The sequence below is a fragment of the Triticum dicoccoides genome, chromosome 3A (genome assembly GCF_002162155.2).
Source record: "Triticum dicoccoides isolate Atlit2015 ecotype Zavitan chromosome 3A, WEW_v2.0, whole genome shotgun sequence".
NCBI lineage: Eukaryota > Viridiplantae > Streptophyta > Magnoliopsida > Poales > Poaceae > Triticum > Triticum dicoccoides.
Genome location: NC_041384.1, coordinates 496,433,570 through 496,457,262, shown reverse-complemented (window position 1 = coordinate 496,457,262; position 23,693 = coordinate 496,433,570). Strand labels below are relative to the sequence as shown.

The 23,693-nt window shown below is 45.1% G+C and overlaps 1 protein-coding gene across 1 annotated transcript; it reads right to left on the bottom strand.

Annotated features, from left to right (window-relative positions):
* Window positions 1-409: 409 nt before the first annotated feature.
* Window positions 410-2,477, bottom strand: LOC119271727 (heat shock cognate 70 kDa protein-like). Its single transcript, XM_037553439.1, has 2 exons — window positions 2,174-2,477; window positions 410-2,096 (listed from the first exon to the last, which is right to left on the bottom strand). The coding sequence occupies exons 1-2, from the start codon at window positions 2,394-2,396 to the stop codon at window positions 466-468; spliced, it is 1,854 nt and encodes a 617-aa protein (XP_037409336.1). The 5' UTR covers window positions 2,397-2,477; the 3' UTR covers window positions 410-465.
* Between the last annotated feature and the right edge of the window lie 21,216 nt (window positions 2,478-23,693).

Here is a 23,693-nt window from a genome sequence, read left to right as displayed (position 1 = left end):
AGGCGTCGGCGCGCTGTCCCATGATGCGCCGCCCGTGAGGAATCAATGATAATGCTGACGGGCGGTAGCCTTGCCATTGATTCCCCGCAGGAAACCGAGGCGTTCGGGGAAGACGACGCGCGGTGTCGTTGACGCGGCGGGCCCGCGGCTTTTTGGCGCCAAAACCGCTTGTCCCGGCGCCTCCCAGCGCGCCGGGTTCGGCCTGGATCAGCCGGTGCTAAATTCGGCCCACGCCGGCGAAAATCGAGCTCCTGTGGCGCGACTGGGCCGATTTTTCAGTGCCGGCACAAAAAAATCGCCTGTGGAGACTTTCCTGGGGACGTGGCTGGAGATGCTCTTATCGTGCGGGGAAGAGTGGGATCACAGGAGGGGAGCAGAGGGTATCGAATGAGGTGGACGAACCATCACGACTTTTCATCCCCTTTAATAGTAGACAAGTTAAGACGAGTGGCAGTAAGATGAGCATTACGCATGACCCTGCTCTCCTACAATTGTATGCTTCGCTGACTTCTTAAGCCCTTCCAAATCGTCTAGGAACTTTCTGGCGCTGGAAACCTGGTCGTCCAGCACCTGCTGAATCATCAGTTCCACGGTAGAGAGCGCATCGTCCACCTTCTTCCTCTCAACCTCAATTGCACGGCGCATCTGGTACAAGTATTCTTCGAGCAGATTCTTTGCTTCCGCCCTCTCCCTCTTCTCCGCATCTTCTGCCATGTACTCCGCTGCCTCCTCGGCCATCCTCGCGATCTCCTCGCTGCTTAGCTGCCCTTTGTCCATGAACCTCATCTGGTGCCTACGCTTGGTCGCCTTGTCTGTCGCATACACTGTCAGGACGCCGTCGGCATCGATGTCGAAGCACACTGAAATCTGGCGCTTGGCTCCGGTGTGCGCTCCATCACCATGATGGACAACCGAAAGCTTGAGCTCTCCGAGCAACCTGTTCTTCCTTGCAGTGGCCTTCTCCCCTTGAAACACCGAGATAACGACACTTCTCTTCTGATGGGGCTGGAGGGAAACGATCTGCTCCCTCCTGATAGGAATGGTGGTGTTCTTTGGGACGATCACGGTCATGATGCCATCTCCGGACGCTTCCACGCCGAGCGAGTGCGGCGTGGCGTCCAGCAGGAACAGGTCCAGCAAGTCACCGGCGGGCACGCGGCTGGCCATGGCGCTCAGGATGGCAGCTCCACGGGCCACCGCCTCCTCGGGAATGATGTCTGGGCAGAGCTCTTTCCCGTCGAACAAGTCCTGAAGCATACGCCGCACGCGGGGGATTCGAGTGGACCCGCCGACGAGGAAGACGTCGTGCACATCGCTCCTCCGGATCTTTGCGTCGCTGAGGCACTTTTTGATGGGGTCCAAGCACTTGCAGAACAGGTCTAAGTTGAGGTCCTCGAACTGATCGCGGGTGATGGCCGTGCGGAAGTCGATGCCGTCGAGCAAACAGTCGATCTCGATGGCAGCCCAGGTCGCCGGCGAGAGCGTCCTCTTCGCGTGCTCGCAGGCTGTTCTCAGCCTCACCAGAGCCCTCGCGTTGCCACTGACATCTTTTTTGTACTCTGTCTTGAACTGGTCGACCAAGTACTCCACCATGCGGCTGTCGAAATCCTCACCGCCGAGTTGGGGCTCACCGGCGGTTCCCAGGACCGTGATCTTGCTCGCCGCAACCGCGAGGAGCGCCACGCTGGTGGTACCACCTCCAAGGTCGAAGACGAGCACGTTTTTCGCCTCCGTGCTTTCGTGGAGGCCGTAGGCGATGGCCGCGGCCACGGGCTCGTGGACGACGCCGCTGACGTTCAGCCCCGCGACGGCGAAGGCGTCCTTGGTTGCGCGGCGCTGCAGGATGTCGAACGACACGGGGACCGTGACCACGGCGTCCGTGACGGGGGCGCCGAGGTAGGCCTCGGCGTCCCCCTTCATCTTCGCGACGAGCATCGAGCCGATCTCCTCAGCGGCAACTAGCTTCGGCTTGCGCTTGTAGCTCGCCGCGATCATTGGCTTGTCGCGGCGGCCGGCGATGACCTTGAACGGCCACAGCCTCGTGTCGGCCTGCACGGACGCGTCGCCGAATCTCCTTCCCATCAATCGCTTGGTACCTAGCACACAGAACCGGTTAGCCATTCGAGAAGCCGAGACAATGTTCAGAACAGAAAAAGAGATCGTGTGCACTCACCGAAGATGGTGTTGGCGGGGTTCCGGGCGGCCTGGTTCTTGGCCGCGTCACCGACGAGCCTCTCCGTGTCGGTAAACGCGACGAATGACGGCGTTGTCCGGCCGCCGTGTTCGTTGGTTACCATCTCCACGCGGCCCTGCCGGCACACGCCGACGCACGACCACGCCGTCCCGAGGTCGATGCCCATCACGGCGCTGCCCAGGTCATCACCGGTCTCCGTCATCGCAAATGAAGGGAGCTGAAGAGATGCACTTGCCGACGAGAGGCAACGCCAAACAACTGATGAGACTAATTTAATACTGATGGGAGCTCTGGGAAGATAAACCGAAAAGGTTGCACTACTCCACGAAGAGACGGCGCATCGATCTCTACAAAGCTCGTAATATCCGTAATAAAAGCACCGTGTGCATTCGTTTTTTTGATCACGTAGCTCAATCACGGAAAACGATTGGAATCAAAACAGAGCTATCGTGACCCTAAAAAAAAGCAGAGCTATCGTGGGCCATGTATGGGTGATTCCAGCTCTTCAGGTCACGCCAGGCTGGTCACACTTGGAAGTAGTAACTTATACCAGTGTCAAGCATATGACATTAGTCTAAATTGTTATTTTTATAGTGCAAAATAATATAGTAGTACTACATCCATCCTGGTTTATTGGTCTCCTTTATATTTTGTATCAAAATTAGACCATAAATTTAACTATTAAAATGTAATTATATGTCATAAAAAATTATATCGTTGGATTTGTCTTCAAACATAGTTTCCAATGATATTATTTTTGCTATATATAACTTATAGTTATTAATTAAAATAAAGGTCAAAATATGACCCTAAATAAGAGGGAGGCTAATAAACCAGTACGGATGTAGTAGTATCATAGGTGGCTTCATTTATTAGCTTGTAGACTCATTTTATTTTGGGAAACGCTATGTTACAGTAAGATACTAACTCCGTCATGATTTATAAGTTCCCTTTGCATTTTGTGCCTAATTTTGACTATAGATTTAACTAACAAAATATTAATGCATCATCGAAAATTGTATCGCCGGATTCGTATTTGAACATAGTTTTCAATTATATTATTTTTTTGTGACATGCATTAATATTTTATTAGTTAAATTTCAGGTCAAACTTTGGCACAAAATACAAAGGGGACTAATAAACCATGACGGAGGTAGTATTACGTTACAACTTTTCACTAATTACTGACCACATAAGCAAAAATTTCTTGAAATGCGATGTATTACTAGCTAAGTTACTCCCACTATGACTAGCCAGCTTTAGAAAAGCACCGGGAACACGGGGAAATGGATCCAAGCTTGTACAAACCTCATGTGCACTAGTATTCAAAAGATTCCATGATTGGGATTAAGCACGATAAATAGACATTGGACACTATGAGTAACATCACATTATGGGATTAAACATAAATTTGCCACTTATGTTTTTTTAAGAGTACACAATCACATAGTCTTATGCACAAATCTCAAACACATTGCCACTTCTCCTTTGTTCTAGACTCCTCTATGCAATAATTCTTCCACAATTTTTTTCATCTATATTGAACTACCATTTTTCATTTGGTTCAAGGCGACGGCAGTACTCCCTCTGTAAAAAAAATGATCTTTTAGATCATCGCTTTAGTGATCTAAACAATCTTACATTTTTTTATGAAGGGAGTACCTTTTAAAAGTATGTTGTTTTCATATTTTCAATACCATGCTATCTCTGAATATTTTATAGCTATAATCTGATTGCGACTATGATGGTGTGCGCAAATTAATCTATGTTTTGTGACTTAGAATTTTTCACATTTGCATTTTATAATGTGTTCTGGCAATATTTGGGTGTACTTTGGTTATCTAGTCTTTTACGTGTGATGCAAGTATAACTTGCTACTCCCTGTGTCAGTGACCTAAAACATCCTACATTAGCTTACAGAGGGAGTAGTTGGCAATCATATGAAAACATAATAGTTGACCAAGTTATCTTAGTAATGCTTAATTATTTTGTTTCTTAGTTGAGAGATATTGGTGTTGGGAACATTGCATGAAAAACAATTTTTTTCTACAAATTCACCCAAGATCAATCTAGGAGATGCTAGCAACGAGTGGAAGTGTGTCTACATACCCTTATAGACCGAAAGCGGAAACGTTCAACGAACATGGTTAATGTAGTCATACTCTTCACAACCCAATCCGATCGAGCGCCGCACGAACGCCACCTCTAAGTTATGCACACGTACGACTCGGTGATGTCTCCTACTTAATCCAACAAGCGAGGGGGGGGGAGGTAGATGGGATCTAGGCCAGCAGGACGGCGTGGTGGTGGTTATGGTGGAGCTCCGACAGGGCATCGCCAAGCGCTAGCGGAGGAGGAGATGTAGGAAAAGAGGGAGGGTGGCGGCCAAGGCTTCGAGTGGTGGCGCCCAACCCCTCCTTCTCTTTATATAGGGGGTGAGGGGTGCAGCCATGTTGGCCACCCTCCAAGCCAGGGCGACGCCCCCCTCCCCGTCGGTGCTAAAACCAACATATCTCGGGTAGGGGTCCCAAACTTGATGGTCAGAGCTAGATGGTAACAGGGAGAGTAGGAACACGATGTTTTACCATGGTTCAGGCCTCTCTTGATGAGGTAAAACCCTACGTCATCCTTCTTATAGATTGATTGTAATGGGGTAAAGTACAAATTGATCTACCTCGAGATCGTATGAGTTTATCTAAGCTCTAAACCTTGCGAATGTGAATACATGTCCTATGGACTAAACCCCACGGCTTATATAGATGCTGGGGGTGCCTAGGGTTTACACATGGTCGGTTACAATGTAGGGATAAACATGCCAACTATTCAAAACACGCTTGAAGTGTACGCCAAGCCTCCAGGAGATCTTCGTATTGATTACATCGAAGGGCAGTGCCAATATGGCCATGTCAACAATCTTCAATGGGTCATAGGCCCGACCCATCACTGGCGGGCCAACGTGGCAAACGCCCCCTGATCCAAGACATCAACTGTAGCCCATGAACTAGTCTTCAAGCCCAGGATGTTGGGTATCTTCTTCCAGATGACTTTATGAGCTTGAGCCTTCGGCTTCGTAGGCGAGTTCCATCCTCCTTGTCGGCTTTCGATTCCGAGGTCATGCTCGGCTCTGATGTCTTCTTGGCTTCCCTAATCATCACCATGTGTCTTGGTGTCCATCAAATAGAGGGGGGATCTTTTGACGAGTCCTTTTAGGTATAGTAATTTCACAAAACATGGTATTCCTACCTACTTAGCCGTGAAAGAAGGCCCCACCAGATCCAAAACCGGACCCGATAGCTTAATGGCAACCCGTTACGGTCGATGCCACATGTCGGTCACCCTTGACGAAAGCACTTTTATGACGCGTGATTTATCATCATGGAAGTGGACACTTCCGTGATGATAATTTTGGTAATGTCATGGAACACTTCTATGACATCATAGGTATGACTATCTTCATCCTGTCATAAAATCGTCATGGATGTACATGCATGACAGAAAACATGACCTACCGTGACAAACACGTATCATCACGAAAGTGTATTTTTTGTAGTGTGGGTTGAATACTCTACCCTCGAAAATTGTTGCGATCCCCTATACTTGTGGGTTATCAGGGGCTCTCCGACGAACCTTCTCATACCCTGGCATCGCCAGAGATGTTCTGACCGTGGCATTCCCTTCCTTGTGCATGGCAGTGGTCTTCGGTGAGCTTTAGCTCCAGCGAGAGGGCTCTAATTGAGCTGGCTCGAGGGGTGGGTGAGGTTAGTGGAGTGAGGCGAGGCCAGTGGTGGCGGCGGTTGGGCTTAAGGAGTCATGGGTGGAGTGAATTGAGCTAGGCTCGCCATCGGCAGAGCTTCGCCGTGGAGAGAGGCGGAAGGCGCAATAGCATGAGGGCGGCAGCCGATAATGGTAAGGGAGGAGAATAAGTGGTGCAAGTTGGATTGGACTCCGGGGGTCTCCTTTTATAGGCCGAAGGATGGCCGAGGGTCCTGGCTCCATAGTGATCGACGTTGATGGCCAGCTGGGCCTGCGCCAGACTACGACTAGCTTGGTCGGGGGTCGGGCGAGCGCTAGGAGGTCAGGAGGAAGCCGCTAAGGTCCTCTACACCGGCCTATGTGTCGCGATGTCGCGCGGGTCATGGTTGAACAGTGGGCGGAGCCACGGGCACGCTCGGCGAAGGGGCAGGCAGGACGACGTGGGCTGGTTGCTAGGTGATACGTCTCCAATGTATCTATAATTTTTGATTGTTACATGCTATTATAGTATCAATTTTGGATGTTTTATATGTAACTATATATCATTTTTTGGGACTAATCTATTAACTTAGTGCCAAGTACCAAGTGTTAGTTGTTATTTTTTGCCAGTTTTTTTGTTTCCAGGAAATCACTACCAAACAAAGTCTAAATGCAACGAAACTTTTTTACTCTTTTTTTACATAAGAGACCCTAGAAGCTTCGGGAGGAGGCCAGAAGGTGAAGGAGTAGGCCACAAGGCACATGGGCGCGCCCAGGGGGTAGACGCGTCCATGTGGCTTGTGGGCCCCTCGTTCCTCGTTTGACCTAATTCCAACTCTATAAATTCTCTAAAATCGGGAAACCAACAAAGAGCCACCCAAAATACCTTTTTGCCGCTGCAAGCTTCTGTTCTTGCAAGATCCCATCCGGAGGCCTTTTCCGACACTCTGTCGGAGGGGAAATCAATAAAAGAGGGCCTCTACATCAACCTTGTTGCCCTTCCGATGATGTGTGAGTAGTTTACCACAGACCTATGGGTCCATAGCTAGTAGCTTGATGGCTTCTTCTCTCTCTTTGATTTTCAATACAATGTTCTTGGATATCTATTCGTTATAATCCTTTTTTGCGGCGTGTTTGTTGGGATCCGATGAATTGTGGTTTTATGTGAAGGAAATATGCCCTAGAGGCAATAATAAAGTTATTATCTATTTCCTTATATCATGATAAATGTTTATTATTCATGCTAGAATTGTATAAACCGGAAACATAATACATGTGTGAATACATAGACAAACAGAGTGTCACTAGTATGCCTCTACTTGACTAGCTCATTAATCAAAGATGGTTATGTTTCCTAACCATAGACAAAATAGTTGTTATTTGATTAATGGGATCACATCATTAGTTGAATGATCTGATTGACATGACCCATTCCATTAGCTTAGCACCCGATCGTTTAGTATGTTGCTATTGCTTTCTTCATGACTTATACATGTTCCTATGACTATGAGATTATGCAACTCCCGTTTACTGAAGGAACACTTTGGGTGCTACCAAAGGTCACAACGTAACTGGGTGATTATAAAGGAGTACTACAGGTATCTCCAAAGGTAGATGTTGGGTTGGCGTATTTCGAGATTAGGATTTGTCACTCCGATTGTCGGAGAGGTATCTCTGGGCCCTCTCGGTAATGCACATCACATAAGCCTTGCAAGCATTACAACTAATATGTTAGTTGTGAGATGATGTATTACGAAACGAGTAAAGAGACTTGCCGGTAACGAGATTGAACTAGGTATTGGATACCGACGATCGAATCTCGGGCAAGTAACATACCGATGACAAAGGGAACAATGTATGTTGTTATGCGGTCTGACCGATAAAGATCTTCGTAGAATATGTAGGAGCCAATATGGGCATCCAGGTCCCGCTATTGGTTATTGACCGGAGATGTATCTCGGTCATGTCTACATTGTTCTCGAACCATAGGGTCCGCACGCTTAAAGTTATGATGACAGTTATTATGAGTTTATGCATTTTGATGTACCGAAGTCTGTTCGGAGTCCCTGATGTGATCATGGACATGACGAGGAGTCTCGAAATGGTCGAGACGTAAAGATTGATATATTGGAAGCCTATATTTGGACATCGGAATCGTTCCGGGTGAAATCGGCATTTTTCCGGAGTACCGGGGGGTTACCGGAACCCCCCGGGGGTTTGTTGGGCCTACATGGGCCTTGAGGGAGAAGAGAGAAGGAGGCAAGAGGTGGCCGCGCGCCCCTCCCCTTCCTAGTCCGAATAGGACAAGGGAAGGGGGGCGGCGCCCCCCCCCCCTTTTCCTTCCTCTCTTCCACCTCTTTCCCCTCTCTCCTTGTCCAACTAGGAGTCCTACTCCCGGTGGGAGTAGGACTCCCCCTTGGCGCGCCCACCTTGGCCGGCCGCCCCCTCTCCCTGGCTCCTTTATATACTGAGGCAAGGGGCACCCTAGAACACACAAGTTGATCCTCGTGATCGTTCCTTAGCCGTGTGCGGTGCCCCCTGCCACCATATTCCACCTCGGTCATATCGTTGTAGTGCTTAGGCGAAGCCCTGCGTCGGTAGAACATCATCATCGTCACCACGCCGTTGTGCTGACGGAACTCTTCCCCGAAGCTTTGCTGGATCGGAGCCCGGGGAGCGTCATCGAGTTGTACGTGTGCTAAGAACTCGGAGGTGCCAGAGTAACGGTGCTTGGATCGGTCGGATCGGGAAGAAGACGTACGACTACTTCCTCTACATTGTGTCAACGCTTCCGTTGCGATCTACAAGGGTACGTAGATCATACTCTCCCCTCTCGTTGCTATGCATCACCATGATCTTGCGTGTGCGTAGGAAAATTTTGAAATTACTACGTTCCCTTACAGTGGCATTCGAGCCTAGGTTTTATGGTTTGATGTTATATGCACGAGTAGAACACAAGTGAGTTGTGGGCGATATAAGTCATACTGCCTACCAGCATGTCATACTTTGGTTCGGCGGTATTGTTGGACGAGACGACCCGGACCGACATTACGCGTACGCTTACGCGAGACCGGTTCTCCCGACGTGCTTTGCACATAGGTGGCTTGCGGGCGACGGTCTCTCCAACTTTAGTTGAACCGAGTGTGGCTACGCCCGGTCCTTGCGAAGGTTAAAACGGAGTCAAATTGACAAACTATCGTTGTGGTTTTGATGCGTAGGTGAGATTGGTTCTTACTTAAGCCCGTAGCAGCCACGTAAAACTTGCAACAACAAAGTAGAGGACGTCTAACTTGTTTTTGCAAGGCATGTTGTGATGTGATATGGTCAAGGCATGATGCTAAATTTTATTGTATGAGATGATCATGTTTTGTAACCGAGTTATCGGCAACTGGCAGGAGCCATATGGTTGTCGCTTTATTGTATGCAATGCAATCGCGATGTAATGATTTACTTTATCACTAAGCGGTAGCAATAGTCGTGGAAGCATAAGATTGGCGAGATGACAACAATGCTACGATGGAGATCAAGGTGTCGCACCGGTGACGATGGTGATCATGACGGTGCTTCGGAGATGGAGATCACAGGCACAAGATGATGATGGCCATATCATATCACTTATATTGATTGCATGTGATGTTTATCTTTTATGCATCTTATCTTGCTTTGATTGACGGTAGCATTATAAGATGATCTCTCACTAAATTATCAAGAAGTGTTCTCCCTGAGTATGCACCGTTGCCAAAGTTCATCGTGCCCAGACACCACGTGATGATCGGGTGTGATAAGCTCTACGTCCATCTACAACAGGTGCAAGCCAGTTTTGCACACGCAGAATACTCGGGTTATACTTGATGAGCCTAGCATGTGCAGATATGGCCTTGGAACACGGAGACCGAAAGGTCAAGCATGAATCATATAGTAGATATGATCAACATAGCGATGTTCACCAATGAAACTACTCCATCTCACGTGATGATCGGACATGGTTTAGTTGATTTGGATCACGTGATCACTTAGAGGATTAGAGGGATGTCTATCTAAGTGGGAGTTCTTAAGTAATATGATTAATTGAACTTAAATTTATCATGAACTTAGTCCCTGATAGTATCTTGCTTGTTTATGTTGATTGTAGATAGATGGCTCGTGCTATTGTTCCGTTGAATTTTAATGCGTTCCTTGAGAAAGCAAAGTTGAAAGATGATGGTAGCAATTACACGGACTGGGTCCGTAACTTGAGGATTATCCTCATTGCTGCACAGAAGAATTACGTCCTGGAAGCACCGCTGGGTGCCAGGCCTGCTGTTGGAGCAACACCAGATGTTATGAACGTCTGGCAGAGCAAAGCTGATGACTACTCGATAGTTCAGTGTGCCATGCTTTACGGCTTAGAATCGGGACTTCAACGACGTTTTGAACGTCATGGAGCATATGAGATGTTCCAGGAGTAGAAGTTAATATTTCAAGCAAATGCCCGGATTGAGAGATATGAAGTCTCCAATAAGTTCTACAACTACAAGATGGAGGAGAACAGTTCTGTTAGTGAGCATATACTCAAAATGTCTGGGTATAATAATCACTTGATTCAATTGGGAGTTAATCTTCCAGATGATTGCGTCATTGGCAGAATTCTCCAATCACTGCCACCAAGCTACAAGAGCTTCGTGATGAACTATAATATGCAAGGGATGAATAAGACTATTCCCGAGCTCTTCGCAATGCTGAAAGCTGCGGAGGTAGAAATCAAAAAGGAGCATCAAGTGTTGATGGTCAACAAGACCACTAGTTTCAAGAAAAAGGGCAAAGGAAAGAAGAAGGGGAACTTAAAGAAGAACGGCAAACAAGTTGCTGCTCAAGAGAAGAAACCCAAGTCTGGACCTAAGCCTGAAACTGAGTGCTTCTACTGCAAGCAGACTGGTCACTCGAAGCGGAACTGCCCCAAGTATTTGGCGGATAAGAAGGATGGCAAGGTGAACAAAGGTATATGTGATATACATGTTATTGATGTGTACCTTACTAGAGCTCGCAGTAGTACCTGGGTATTTGATACTGGTTCTGTTGCTAATATTTGCAACTCAGAATAGGGACTACGGATTAAGCGAACACTGGCAAAGGATGAGGTGACGATGCGCGTGGGAAATGGTTCCAAAGTCGATGTGATCGCAGTCGGCACGCTACCTCTACATCTACCTTCGGGATTAGTATTAGACCTAAATAATTGTTATTTGGTGCCTGCGTTGAGCATGAACATTATATCTGGATCTTGTTTGATGTGAGACGGTTATTCATTTAAATCAGAGAATAATGGTTGTTCTATTTATATGAGTAATATCTTTTATGGTCATGCACCTTTGAAGAGTGGTCTATTTTTCATGAATCTCGATAGTAGTGATACACATATTCATAATGTTGAAGCCAAAAGATGCAGATATGATAATGATAGTGCAACTTATTTGTGGCACTGCCGTTTAGGTCATATCGGTGTAAAACGCATGAAGAAACTCCATACTGATGGGCTTTTGGAACCACTTGATTATGAATCACTTGGTACTTGCAAACCGTGCCTCATGGGCAAGATGACTAAAACACCGTTCTCCGGTACTATGGAGAGCGCAACGGATTTGTTGGAAATCATACATACAGATGTATGTGGTCCGATGAATATTGAGGCTCGTGGCGGATATCGTTATTTTCTCACCTTCACAGATGATTTAAGCAGATATGGGTATATCTACTTAATGAAACATAAGTCTGAAACATTTGAAAAGTTCAAAGAATTTCAGAGTGAAGTTGAAAATCATCGTAACAAGAAAATAAAGTTTCTACGATCTGATCGTGGAGGAGAATATTTGAGTTACGAGTTTGGTGTACATTTGAAAAATTGTGGAATAGTTTCGCAACTCACGCCACCTGGAACACCACAGCGTAATGGTGTGTCCGAACGTCGTAATCGTACTTTGTTAGATATGGTGCGATCTATGATGTCTCTTACAGATTTACCGCTATCGTTTTGGGGTTATGCTCTAGAGACGGCCGCATTCACGTTAAATAGGGCACCATCAAAATCCGTTGAGACGACGCCTTTTGAACTATGGTTTGGCAAGAAACCAAAGTTGTCGTTTCTTAAAGTTTGGGGCTGCGATGCTTATGTGAAAAAGCTTCAACCTGATAAGCTCGAACCCAAATCGGAGAAATGTGTCTTCATAGGATACCCAAAGGAGACTGTTGGGTACACCTTCTATCACAGATCCGAAGGCAAGACATTCGTTGCTAAGAATGGATCCTTTCTAGAGAAGGAGTTTCTCTCGAAAGAAGTGAGTGGGAGGAAAGTAGAACTTGACGAGTTAACTGTACCTACTCCCTTATTGGAAAGTAGTACATCACAGAAAACTGTTTCAGTGACACCTACACCAGTTAGTGAGGAAGCTAATGATGATGATCATGAAACTTTAGATCAAGATACTACTGAACCTCGTAGATCAACCAGAGTGAGATCCGCACCAGAGTGGTACGGTAATCCTGTTCTGGAAGTCATGCTACTAGATCATGATGAACCTACGAACTATGAAGAAGCGATGGTGAGCCCAGATTCCGCAAAATGGATTGAAGCCATGAAATCTGAGATGGGATCCATGTATGAGAACAAAGTATGAACTTTGGTTGACTTGCCCGATGATCGGCAAGCAATTGAGAATAAATGGATCTTCAAGAAGAAGACTGACGCTGACGGTAATATTACTGTCTATAATGCTTGACTTGTTGCAAAAGGTTTTCGACAAGTTCAAGGGATTGACTATGATGAGACCTTCTCACCCGTAGCGATGCTTAAGTCTGTCGGAATCATGTTAGCAATTGCCGCATTTTATGATTATGAAATTTGGCAGATGGATGTCAAAACTGCATTCCTGAATGGATTTCTGGAAGAAGAGTTGTATAGGATGCAACCAAAAGGTTTTGTCGATCCAAAGGGAGCTAACAAAGTATGCAAGCTCCAGCGATCCATTTATGGACTGGTGCAAGCCTCTTGGAGTTGGAATAAACGCTTTGATAGTGTGATCAAAGCATTTGGTTTTTATGCAGACTTTTGGAGAAGCCTGTATTTACAAGAAAGTGAGTGGGAGCTCTGTAGCATTTCTGATATTATATGTAGATGACATATTACTGATTGGAAATAATATAGAATTTCTGGATAGCATAAAGGGATACTTGAATAAGAGTTTTTCAATGAAAGACCTTGGTGAAGCTGCTTATATATTAGGCATTAAGATCTATAGAGATCGATCAAGATGCCTGATTGGACTTTCACAAAGCACATACCTTGACAAAGTTTTGAAAAAGTTCAAAATGGATCAAGCAAAGAAAGGGTTCTTGCCTGTGTTACAAGGTGTGAAATTGAGTAAGACTCAAAGCCCGACCACTGCAGAAGATAGAGAGAAAATGAAAGATGTTCCCTATGCTTCAGCCATAGGCTCTATCATGTATGCAATGCTGTGTACCAGACCTGATGTGTGCCTTTCTATAAGTTTAGCAGGGAGGTACTAAAGTAATCCAGGAATGGATCACTGGACAGCGGTCAAGAATATCCTGAAATACCTGAAAAGGACTAAGGATATGTTTCTCATATATGGAGGTGACAAAGAGCTCATCGTAAAAGGTTACGTTGATGCAAGCTTTGACACTGATCCGGACGATTCTAAATCGCAAACCGGATACGTGTTTACATTAAACGGTGGAGCTGTCAGTTGGTGCAGTTCTAAACAAAGCGTCGTAGCGGGATCTACATGTGAAGCGGAGTACATAGCTGCTTCGGAAGCAGCAAATGAAGGAGTCTGGATGAAGGAGTTCATATCCAATCTAGGTGTCATACCTAGTGCATCGGGTCCAATGAAAATCTTTTGTGACAATACGGGTGCAATTGCCTTGGCAAAGGAATCCAGATTTCACAAGAGAACCAAGCACATCAAGAGACGCTTCAATTCCATCCGAGATCTAGTCCAGATGGGAGACATAGAGATTTGCAAGATACATACGGATCTGAATGTTGCAGACCCGTTGACTAAGCCTCTTCCACGAGCGAAACATGATCAGCACCAAGGCTCCATGGGTGTTAGAATCATTACTGTGTAATCTAGATTATTGACTCTAGTGCAAGTGGGAGACTGAAGGAAATATGCCCTAGAGGCAATAATAAAGTTATTATCTATTTCCTTATATCATGATAAATGTTTATTATTCATGCTAGAATTGTATTAACCGGAAACATAATACATGTGTGAATACATAGACAAACAGAGTGTCACTAGTATGCCTCTACTTGACTAGCTCATTAATCAAAGATGGTTATGTTTCCTAACCATAGACAAAATAGTTGTTATTTGATTAATGGGATCACATCATTAGTTGAATGATCTGATTGACATGACCCATTCCATTAGCTTAGCACCCGGTCATTTAGTATGTTGCTATTGCTTTCTTCATGACTTATACATGTTCCTATGACTATGAGATTATGCAACTCCCGTTTACCGGAGGAACACTTTGGGTGCTACCAAACGTCACAACGTAACTGGGTGATTATAAAGGAGTACTATAGGTGTCTCCAAAGGTAGATGTTGGGTTTGCGTATTTCGAGATTAGGATTTGTCACTCCGATTGTCGGAGAGGTATCTCTGGGCCCTCTCGGTAATGCACATCACATAAGCCTTGCAAGCATTACAACTAATATGTTAGTTGTGAGATGATGTATTACGGAACGAGTAAAGAGACTTGCCGGTAACGAGATTGAACTAGGTATTGGATACCGACGATCGAATCTTGGGCAAGTAACATACCGATGACAAAGGGAACAACGTATGTTGTTATGCGGTCTGACCGATAAAGATCTTCGTAGAATATGTAGGAGCCAATATGGGCATCCAGGTCCTGCTATTGGTTATTGACCGGAGATGTATCTCGGTCATGTCTACATTGTTCTCGAACCGTAGGGTCCGCACGCTTAAAGTTACGTTGACAGTTATTATGAGTTTATGCATTTTGATGTACCGAAGTCTGTTCGGAGTCCCGGATGTGATCACGGACATGAAGAGGAGTCTCTAAATGGTCGAGACGTAAAGATTGATATATTGGAAGCCTATATTTGGACATCGGAATCATTCCGGGTGAAATTGGCATTTTTCCGGAGTACCGGGGGGTTACCGGAACCCCCCCCCCCCCGGGGGGTTTATTGGGCCTACATGGGCCTTGAGGGAGAAGAGAGAAGGAGGCAAGAGGTGGCCGCGCGCCCCTCCCCTTCCTAGTCCAAATAGGACATGGGAAGGGGGGCGGCGCCCCCCCCCCTTTTTCCTTCCTCTCTTCCACCTCTTTCCGCTCTCTCCTTGTCCAACTAGGAGTCCTACTCCCGGTGGGAGTAGGACTCCCCCTTGGCGCGCCCACCTTGGCCGGCCGCCCCCTCTCCTTGGCTCCTTTATATACTGAGGCAAGGGGCACCCTAGAACACACAAGTTGATCCTCGTGATCGTTCCTTAGCCGTGTGCGGTGCCCCCTGCCACCATATTCCACCTCGGTCATATCGTTGTAGTGCTTAGGCGAAGCCCTGCATCGGTAGACATCATCATCGTCACCACGCCGCTGTGCTGACGGAACTCTTCCCCGAAGCTTTGCTGGATCGGAGCCCGGGGAGCGTCATCGAGCTGTACGTGTGCTAAGAACTCAGAGGTGCCGGAGTAACGGTGCTTGGATCGGTCGGATCGGGAAGAAGACGTACGACTACTACCTATATGTTGTGTCAACGCTTCCGTTGCGATCTACATGGGTACGTAGATCATACTCTCTCCTCTCGTTGCTATGCATCACCATGATCTTGCGTGTGTGTAGGAAAATTTTGAAATTACTACGTTCCCCTACATTATGATCAGATAATATATGAATATTATTTGAGTCTTCTCTAAACTCTTTTATGTATGATTATTATAGCTCTATATCTCTCTTTGATCTATCAGTTTGGGTTGGCCGACTAGATTGATTTATCTTACCATGGGAGAGGTGGTTTGTGATGGGTTCGATCCTGCGGTGCTCAATCCCAATGATACAAAGGGACATGACACGTATTTGTATCGTTGCCATTAAGGATAAAACAACGACGTTTATTCATATTGGTTGGATTTACTTTGTCTACGTCATTTCATCGTGCTTAAGGCGTTACTCCGTTCTTTATGAACTTAATACTCTAGATGCATGCTGGATAGCGGTCGATGTGAGAAGTTGGAATATAGTAGGTTTAACACCAATATAAATTAATAATGAGTTCATTACAGTACCTTGAGGTGTGATTTGTTTTCTTATACTAACGGAGCTCATGAGATTTTCTGTTGAGTTTTGTGTTGTGAAGTTTTCAAGTTTTGGGTAAAGATTTGATGGATTTTGGAATAAGGAGTGGCAAGAGCCTAAGCTTGGGGATGACCAAGGCACCCCAAGGTAAAATTCAAGGACAACCAAAAGCCTAAGCTTGGGGATGCCCCAGAAGGCATCCCCTCTTTCGTCTTCTTCCATCGGTAACTTTACTTGAGGCTATATTTTTATTCACCTCATGATATGTGTTTTGCTTGGAGCGTCTTGTTTGATTTGAGTCTTTGCTTTTTAGTTTACCACATTATCCTTGCTGTACACACCTTTTGGGAGAGACGCACATGAATCGGAATTTACTAGAATACTCTATGTGCTTCACTTATATCTTTTGAGCTAGATAGTTATGCTCTAGTGCTTCACTTATATCTTTTACAACACGGTGGTGGTTTTATTTTATAGAAATTATTGATCTCTCATGCTTCACTTATATTATTTGAGTGTCTTTTAGAACAGCATGGTAATTTGCTTTGGCTATAAAATTAGTCCTAATATGATAGGTATCCAAGATGGGTATAATAAAAACTATCATAAAAAGTGCATTGAATACTATGAGAAGTTTGATACTTGATGATTGTTTTGAGATATGAAGATGGTAATATTAGAGTCGTGCTAGTTGAGTAGTTGTGAATTTGACAAATACTTGTGTTGAAGTTTGCAAGTCCCATAGCATGCACGTATGGTAACCGCTGTGTGACAAATTTGAAACATGAGGTGTTCTTTGATTGCAATCCTTATGAGTGGCGGTCGGGGACGAGCGATGGTCTTTTCCTACCAATCTACCCCCCTAGGAGCATGCGCGTAGTGCTTGGTTTTTGATGACTTGTAGATTTTTGCAATAAGTATGTGAGTTCTTTATGACTAATTTTGAGTCCATGGATTGTACGCACTCTCACCTTTCCATCATTGCTAGCCTCTTCGGTACCGTGCATTGCCCTTTCTCACCTTAAGAGTTGGTGCAAACTTCGCTGGTGCGTCCAACCCCCGTGATATGATATGCTCTATCAAACATAAACCTCCTTATATCTTCCTCAAAACAGCCACCATACCTACCTATTATGGCATTTCCATAGCCATTCCGAGATATATTGCCATGCAACTTTCCACCGTTTCATTTATTATGACACGCTTCATCATTGCCATATTGCCTTGCATGGTCATGTAGTTGACATCGTATTTGTGGCAAAGCCACCATGCATAATTTATCATACATGTCACTCTTGATTCATTGCCCATCCCGGTACACCACCGGAGGCATTCATATAGTCATATCTTGTTCTAGTATCGAATTGTAATCATTGAGTTGTAAATAAATAGAAGTGTGATGATCATCATTATTAGAGCATTGTCCCATGTGAGGAAATTAAAAAAAATAGAAAGGCAAAAAATGAAGGCCGAAAAAAGAGAAAAAAGAGAGAAAAAGAGAGAAGGAGCAATGCTACTATCCTTTTTCCACACTTGTGCTTCAAAGTAGCACCATGATCTTTATGACAGAGAGTCTCTCATTTTGTCACTTTCATATACTAGTGGGAATTTTCATTATAGAACTTGGCTTGTATATTCCAACAATGGGCTTCCTCAAATGCCCTAGGTCTTCGTGAGCAAGCAAGTTGGATGCACACCCACTTAGTTTATTTTGTTGAGCTTTCATACATTTATAGCTCTTGTGCATGAGTTGCATGGCAATCCCTACTCCTTGCATTTACATCAATGGTGGGGAACGTAGTAATTTCAAAAAAATTCCTACGCACACGCAGGATCATGGTGATGCATAGCAATGAGAGGGGAGAGTGTCGTCCATGTACCCTCGTAGACCGTTGAGCGGAAGTGTTATGACAACGCGGTTGATGTAGTCATACGTCTTCACGATCGACCGATCCTCGGTACCGAACGTACGGCACCTCCGCGTTCAGCGCACGTTCAGCTCGGTGATGTCCCGCAAACTCACAATCCAGTAGAGCTTGGGGAAGCGTTTTGTCAGCACGACGCGTGGTGACGATGTTGACGAAGCTACCGTGGTAGGGCTTCGCCTAAGCACCGCTACAGTATGCCCGAGGTGGATTATGGTGGAGGGGGGGCACCGCATACGGCTGGGAGAGATCTTTGTGATCAACTTGTGTGTCTAGAGGTGCCCCCGTGCCCCTGTATATAAAGGAGCAAGGGGGAGGTCGGCCGACCCTTGTTGGTGCGCCAGGAGGAGGAATCCTCCTCCTAGTAGGAGTAGGATTCCCCTCTTTCCTACTCCTACTAGGAGGGGGAAAGGAAGGGAGAGAAAGAGAAGGAAAGGAGGGCGCCCCCCCTCTCCTAGTACAATTCGAACCAGAGGGGAGGAGGCGCGCTGCCTGCCCTAGGTCGGCCCCTCTCTCTTTCCCTTATGGCCCAACAAGGCCCATTAGCCCCCGGGGGTTCCGGTAACCCCTCTGGTACTCCGGTAAAATCCTGATTTTACCCGGAACTCTTCCGATGTCCAAATGTAGGCTTCCAATATATCAATCTTCATGTCTCGACCATTTCGAGACTCCTCATCATGTCCATGATCACATCTGGGACTCCAAACTACCTTCGGTACATTAAAACATATAAACTCATAAAACCGATCGTCACAGAACTTTAAGCGTGCGGACCCTACGGGTTCGAGAACTATGTAGACATGACCGAGACATGTCTCCGGTCAATAACCAATAGTGGAACCTGGATGCTCATATGGGTTCCTACATATTCTACAAAGATATTTATCGGTCAAACCGCATAACACTATACGTTGTTCTCTTTGTCATCGGTATGTTACTTGCCCGAGATTCGATCGTCGGTATCCCAATACCTAGTTCAATCTCGTTACCGGCAAGTCTCTTTACTTGTTTCGTAATGTACTATCCCACAACTAACTCATTAGGTGCATTGCTTGCAAGGCTTATAGTGATGTGCATTACCGAGAGGGCCCAGAGATACCTCTCCGACAATCGAAGCGAAAAATCCTAATCTTGATCTATGCCAACTCAACAAGTACCATCGGAGACTCCTGTAGAGCACCTTTATAATCACCCAGTTACGTTGTGATGTTTGGTAGCACACAAAGTGTTCCTCCGGTATTCGGGAGTTGCATAATCTCATAGTCATAAGAACATGTATAAGTCATGAAGAAAGCAATAGTAGTAAACAAAAACCATCAAGTGCTAAGCTAACGGAATGGGTCAAGTCAATCACATCATTCTCCTAATGATGTGATACCATTGATCAAATAACAACTCATGTCTATGGTTTGGAAACTTAACCATCTTTGATCAATGAGCTAGTCAAGTAGAGGCATACTAGTGACACTATGTTTGTCTATGTATTCACACATGTATTATGTTTCCGGTTAATACAATTCTAGCATGAATAATAAACATTTATCATGAAATAAGGAAATAAATAATAACTTTATTATTGCCTCTAGGGCATATTTCCTTCAGTCTGCCACTTGCAGTAGAGTCAATAATCTAGATTACACAGTAATGATTTTAACACCCATGGAGCCTTGGTGCTGATCATGTTTTGCTCGTGGAAGAGGCTTAGTCAACGGGTCTACAACATTCAGATCTATATGTCTTGCAAATCTCTATGTCTCCCACCTGGAATTGATCCCGGATGGAGTTGAAGCGTCTCTTGATGTGCTTGGTTCTCTTGTGAAATCTGGATTCCTTTGCCAAGGCAATTGCACCAGTATTGTCACAAAAGATTTTCATTGGACCCGATGCACTAGGTATGACACCTAGATCAGATATGAACTCCTTCATCCAGACTCCTTCATTTGCTGCTTCCGAAGCAGCAATGTGCTCCACTTCACATGTAGATCCCGCCACGACGCTTTGTTTAGAACCGCTCCAACTGACAGCTCCACCGTTTAATATAAACACGTATCCGGTTTGCGATTTAGAATCGTCTGGATCAGTGTCAAAGCTTGCATCAACGTAACCATTTACAATGAGCTCTTTGTCACCTCCATAAACGAGAAACATATCCTTGGTCCTTTTTAGGTACTTCAGGATGTTCTTGACCGCTGTCCAGTGATCCACTCCTGGATTACTTTGCTACCTCCCTGATAGACTAATAGCGAGGCACACATCAGGTCTGGTACACAGCATCGCATACATGATAGAGCCTATGGCTGAAGCATAGGGAACACTTTTCATTTTCTCTCTATCTTCTGCAGTGGTCGGACATTGAGTCTTACTCAACTTCACACCTTGTAACACAAGCAAGAACCCTTTCTTAGCTTGATCCATTTTGAACTTTTTCAAAACTTTATCAAGGTATGTGCTTTGTGAAAGTCCAATTAAGCGTCTTGATCTATCTCTATAGATCTTGATGCCCAATATATAAGCAGCTTCACGGAGGTCTTTCATTGAAAAACTCTTATTCGAGTATCCTTTTATGCTATCCAGAAATTCTATATCATTTCCAATCAACAATATGTCATCCACATATAATATTAGAAATGCTACAGAGCTCCCACTCACTTTCTTGTAAATACAGGCTTCTCCAAAAGTCTGTATAAAATCATATGCTTTGATCACACTATCAAAACGTTTATTCCAACTCTGAGAGGCTTGCACTAGTCCATAAATGGATTGCTAGAGCTTGCACACTTTGTTAGTACCCTTTGGATCGATAAAACCTTCAGGTTGCATCATATACAACTCTTCTTCCAGAAATCCATTCAGGAATGCAGTCTTTACATCCATTTGCCAAATTTCATAATCATAAAATGCGGCAATAGCTAACATGATTCGGACGGACTTAAGCATCGCTACTGGTGAGAAGGTCTCATCGTAGTCAACTCCTTGAACTTGTCGAAAACCTTTCACAACAAGTCGAGCTTTATGGATAGTAACATTACCATCAGTGTCAGTCTTCTTTTTAAAGACCCATTTATTCTCAATGGCGTGCCGATCATCGGGCAAGTCAACCAAAGTCCACACTTTGTTCTCATACATGGATCCCATCTCAGATTTCATGGCCTCAAGACATTTTGCGGAATCTGGGCTCATCATCACTTCCTCAAAGTTCGTAGGTTCGTCATGGTCAAGTAACATGACCTCCAGAACAGGATTACCATACCACTCTGGTGCGGATCTTGCTCTGGTTGACCTACGAGGTTTGGTAGTAACTTGATCTGAAGTTTCATGATCATCATCATTAGCTTCCTCACTAATTGGTGTAGGTGTCACAGGAACCGGTTTCTGTGATGAACTACTTTCCAATAAGGGAGCATGTATAGTTACCTCATCAAGTTCTACTTTCCTCCCACTCACTTCTTTCGAGAGAAACTCCTTCTCTAGAAAGGATCCATTCTTAGCAACTGTAGCGACCCGACCCGAATGGATCAAGTGCTCTGTGCTCCGGTGTCATCCCTGGATCAGTAATGCTGACACCGCACAGTACATCGAAGGATTTATAGCAGAGTGGCAATCAAACACTTATTACATCATTGTCTCAAAGAGAACTTATTACAATAAATATGGCTTAAGGCCATCTAATAACGATAACAGCGGAAGACTCGGAAGATAAATGGGTCCATCAACTCCAACGGCATCACTGAGTATAGAACCACGACCTAAAAACACCTTACTCGTCGTCTGAAAAGTCTACAACATGAGAAGTTGCAGCCCGAAAATGGGTCAGCACATGGAATATGCTGGCAATGTAACACATAGAGAGTAATGGAATGAAACAGCTATACTATATGCATATATGGCTGGTGGAAAGCTCTATGGTTACAGTTTTGCGTAAAGCCAGTTTTTCCCTACTGCAAAGGAATAAATTTATTTAACTATCATGGTAGTTGTTAAACATCGAGAATGGTTGACAGCATTCCGATCCCAATTAAGTGAACAATTAAAACCCAACAACATTAATTAGAAGTAACATGATGAGATTCACATGATATTCAAGTACTAGATACTCAAGTTGTCCATAACCGGGGACACGGCTAATCATGATTAGTTTGTACACTCTGCAGAGGTTTGCGCACTTTTCCCCACAAGACTCGATCGCCTCCGTTTGGTTTCTCGCACTACAAGGTGTTTGAGAAACGGATGACCGAGACACAGTCTTTCAGAAGCGCTAGCACCTTACATGTGGGTAGACCGGTACACCTACTTTCCCCTACATCTGCTAGTCTACCCGTAAGAGTTCGCACAACTTAGTCAACTATGCCAGAGCCCATAATGGCTTGTGGCTGCACACAGAAGTTACTAGCATGAATGATCTTATGATCCCTTTGAGCCTGGGTGGCGGTCCGAAAAAAAACAGGCAAGTCCTGATAGACATCAGGTGCCTCAATCCACCCAGATGCGTGTTTAAGTTGCCACCTTAGATAAACCATTAAAATTATCAACTCACATCTGTCATGAATATCACTCACCCAATCCACGTCTACTAGCATAGCATGGCATAAATAGCAAGCGTAGAAGTAACTCCCAAAGGTTTCATAATAAACAGGTAATAGGTACTACCTCATCTACTTCCCATCCCACAATTTAATTAGATCCTAATCATGCAATGTGAGAGGATTGATCTAATGCAATAAAACATGGGTTGTAGAAAAGGTATGATCAAAGTGTTACTTGCCTTGCTGATGATCCGCGAGACCTAGGGTTTCGAAGTAACAAGCGGCGCAATCCGGGTGATCTATCGCAGACAAACAACAAGCACACAATAAGTACTCATCTAATGCACAGGAAAAACTCAAACAAGAGAACGAACCAGAAAGTTCAACTTAAGAACTCCGGTTGCAAAGAAAGAAAGAACCGAACAAAGAAACGGAAAACAAACGGCGGAAGAAAACAACTCGGTTCTAGCAAGTTGAAACTAGGTCAATTTTTACCGGGGAAAAACTTGTTTAAGTTGATTAGACGGAACGGCGGTTTCGAAACGAAACTTCAGGCGCTTGAATCACCTGATTCCGATAAACGAGCGAGAAGAAAGACTAGAACGAAAATCGGATCTGAGATCGCGATCTCGGAATAAATCCGATGAAAAGAAAGAGACGAACGGTTAAACGAACGGGCGTCGTTAACCGGGAAAAATCGGTGATCACGTTCATTGAGACGAACGGTCCGAAAGAAGAACGAAAACCGATCTAGGGTTTTCGGAAAAGAAACCGAAAAAGAAACGGAAAACCGATCTAGGGTTTCGGAAGAAAACCGAAACAAAAACCGAAAGAAAAAGAAAAGAATCGGAGAGAAAACGGAACGGTTCTTTTAGGAAAAACCGGACCGGGGAAGAAAAAAGAGAGGCGCGGCTACCTCGGGAGGCGGGCTCCGGGCGGCGGCGGCAAAGGGCGGCGGCGGCGGCTTAGGCGCGGGGCGGCGCGGCTAAGGCGGCG

Coding starts and splice junctions, on each gene's coding strand:
- LOC119271727 (XM_037553439.1), bottom strand. CDS start 2,396: ATGACGGAGACCGGTGATGACCTGGGCAGCGCCGTGATGGGCATCGAC. Junction 2,097..2,173: donor CCCCGCCAACACCATCTTCG/GTGAGTGCACAC, acceptor TCTGTGTGCTAG/GTACCAAGCGATTGATGGGA.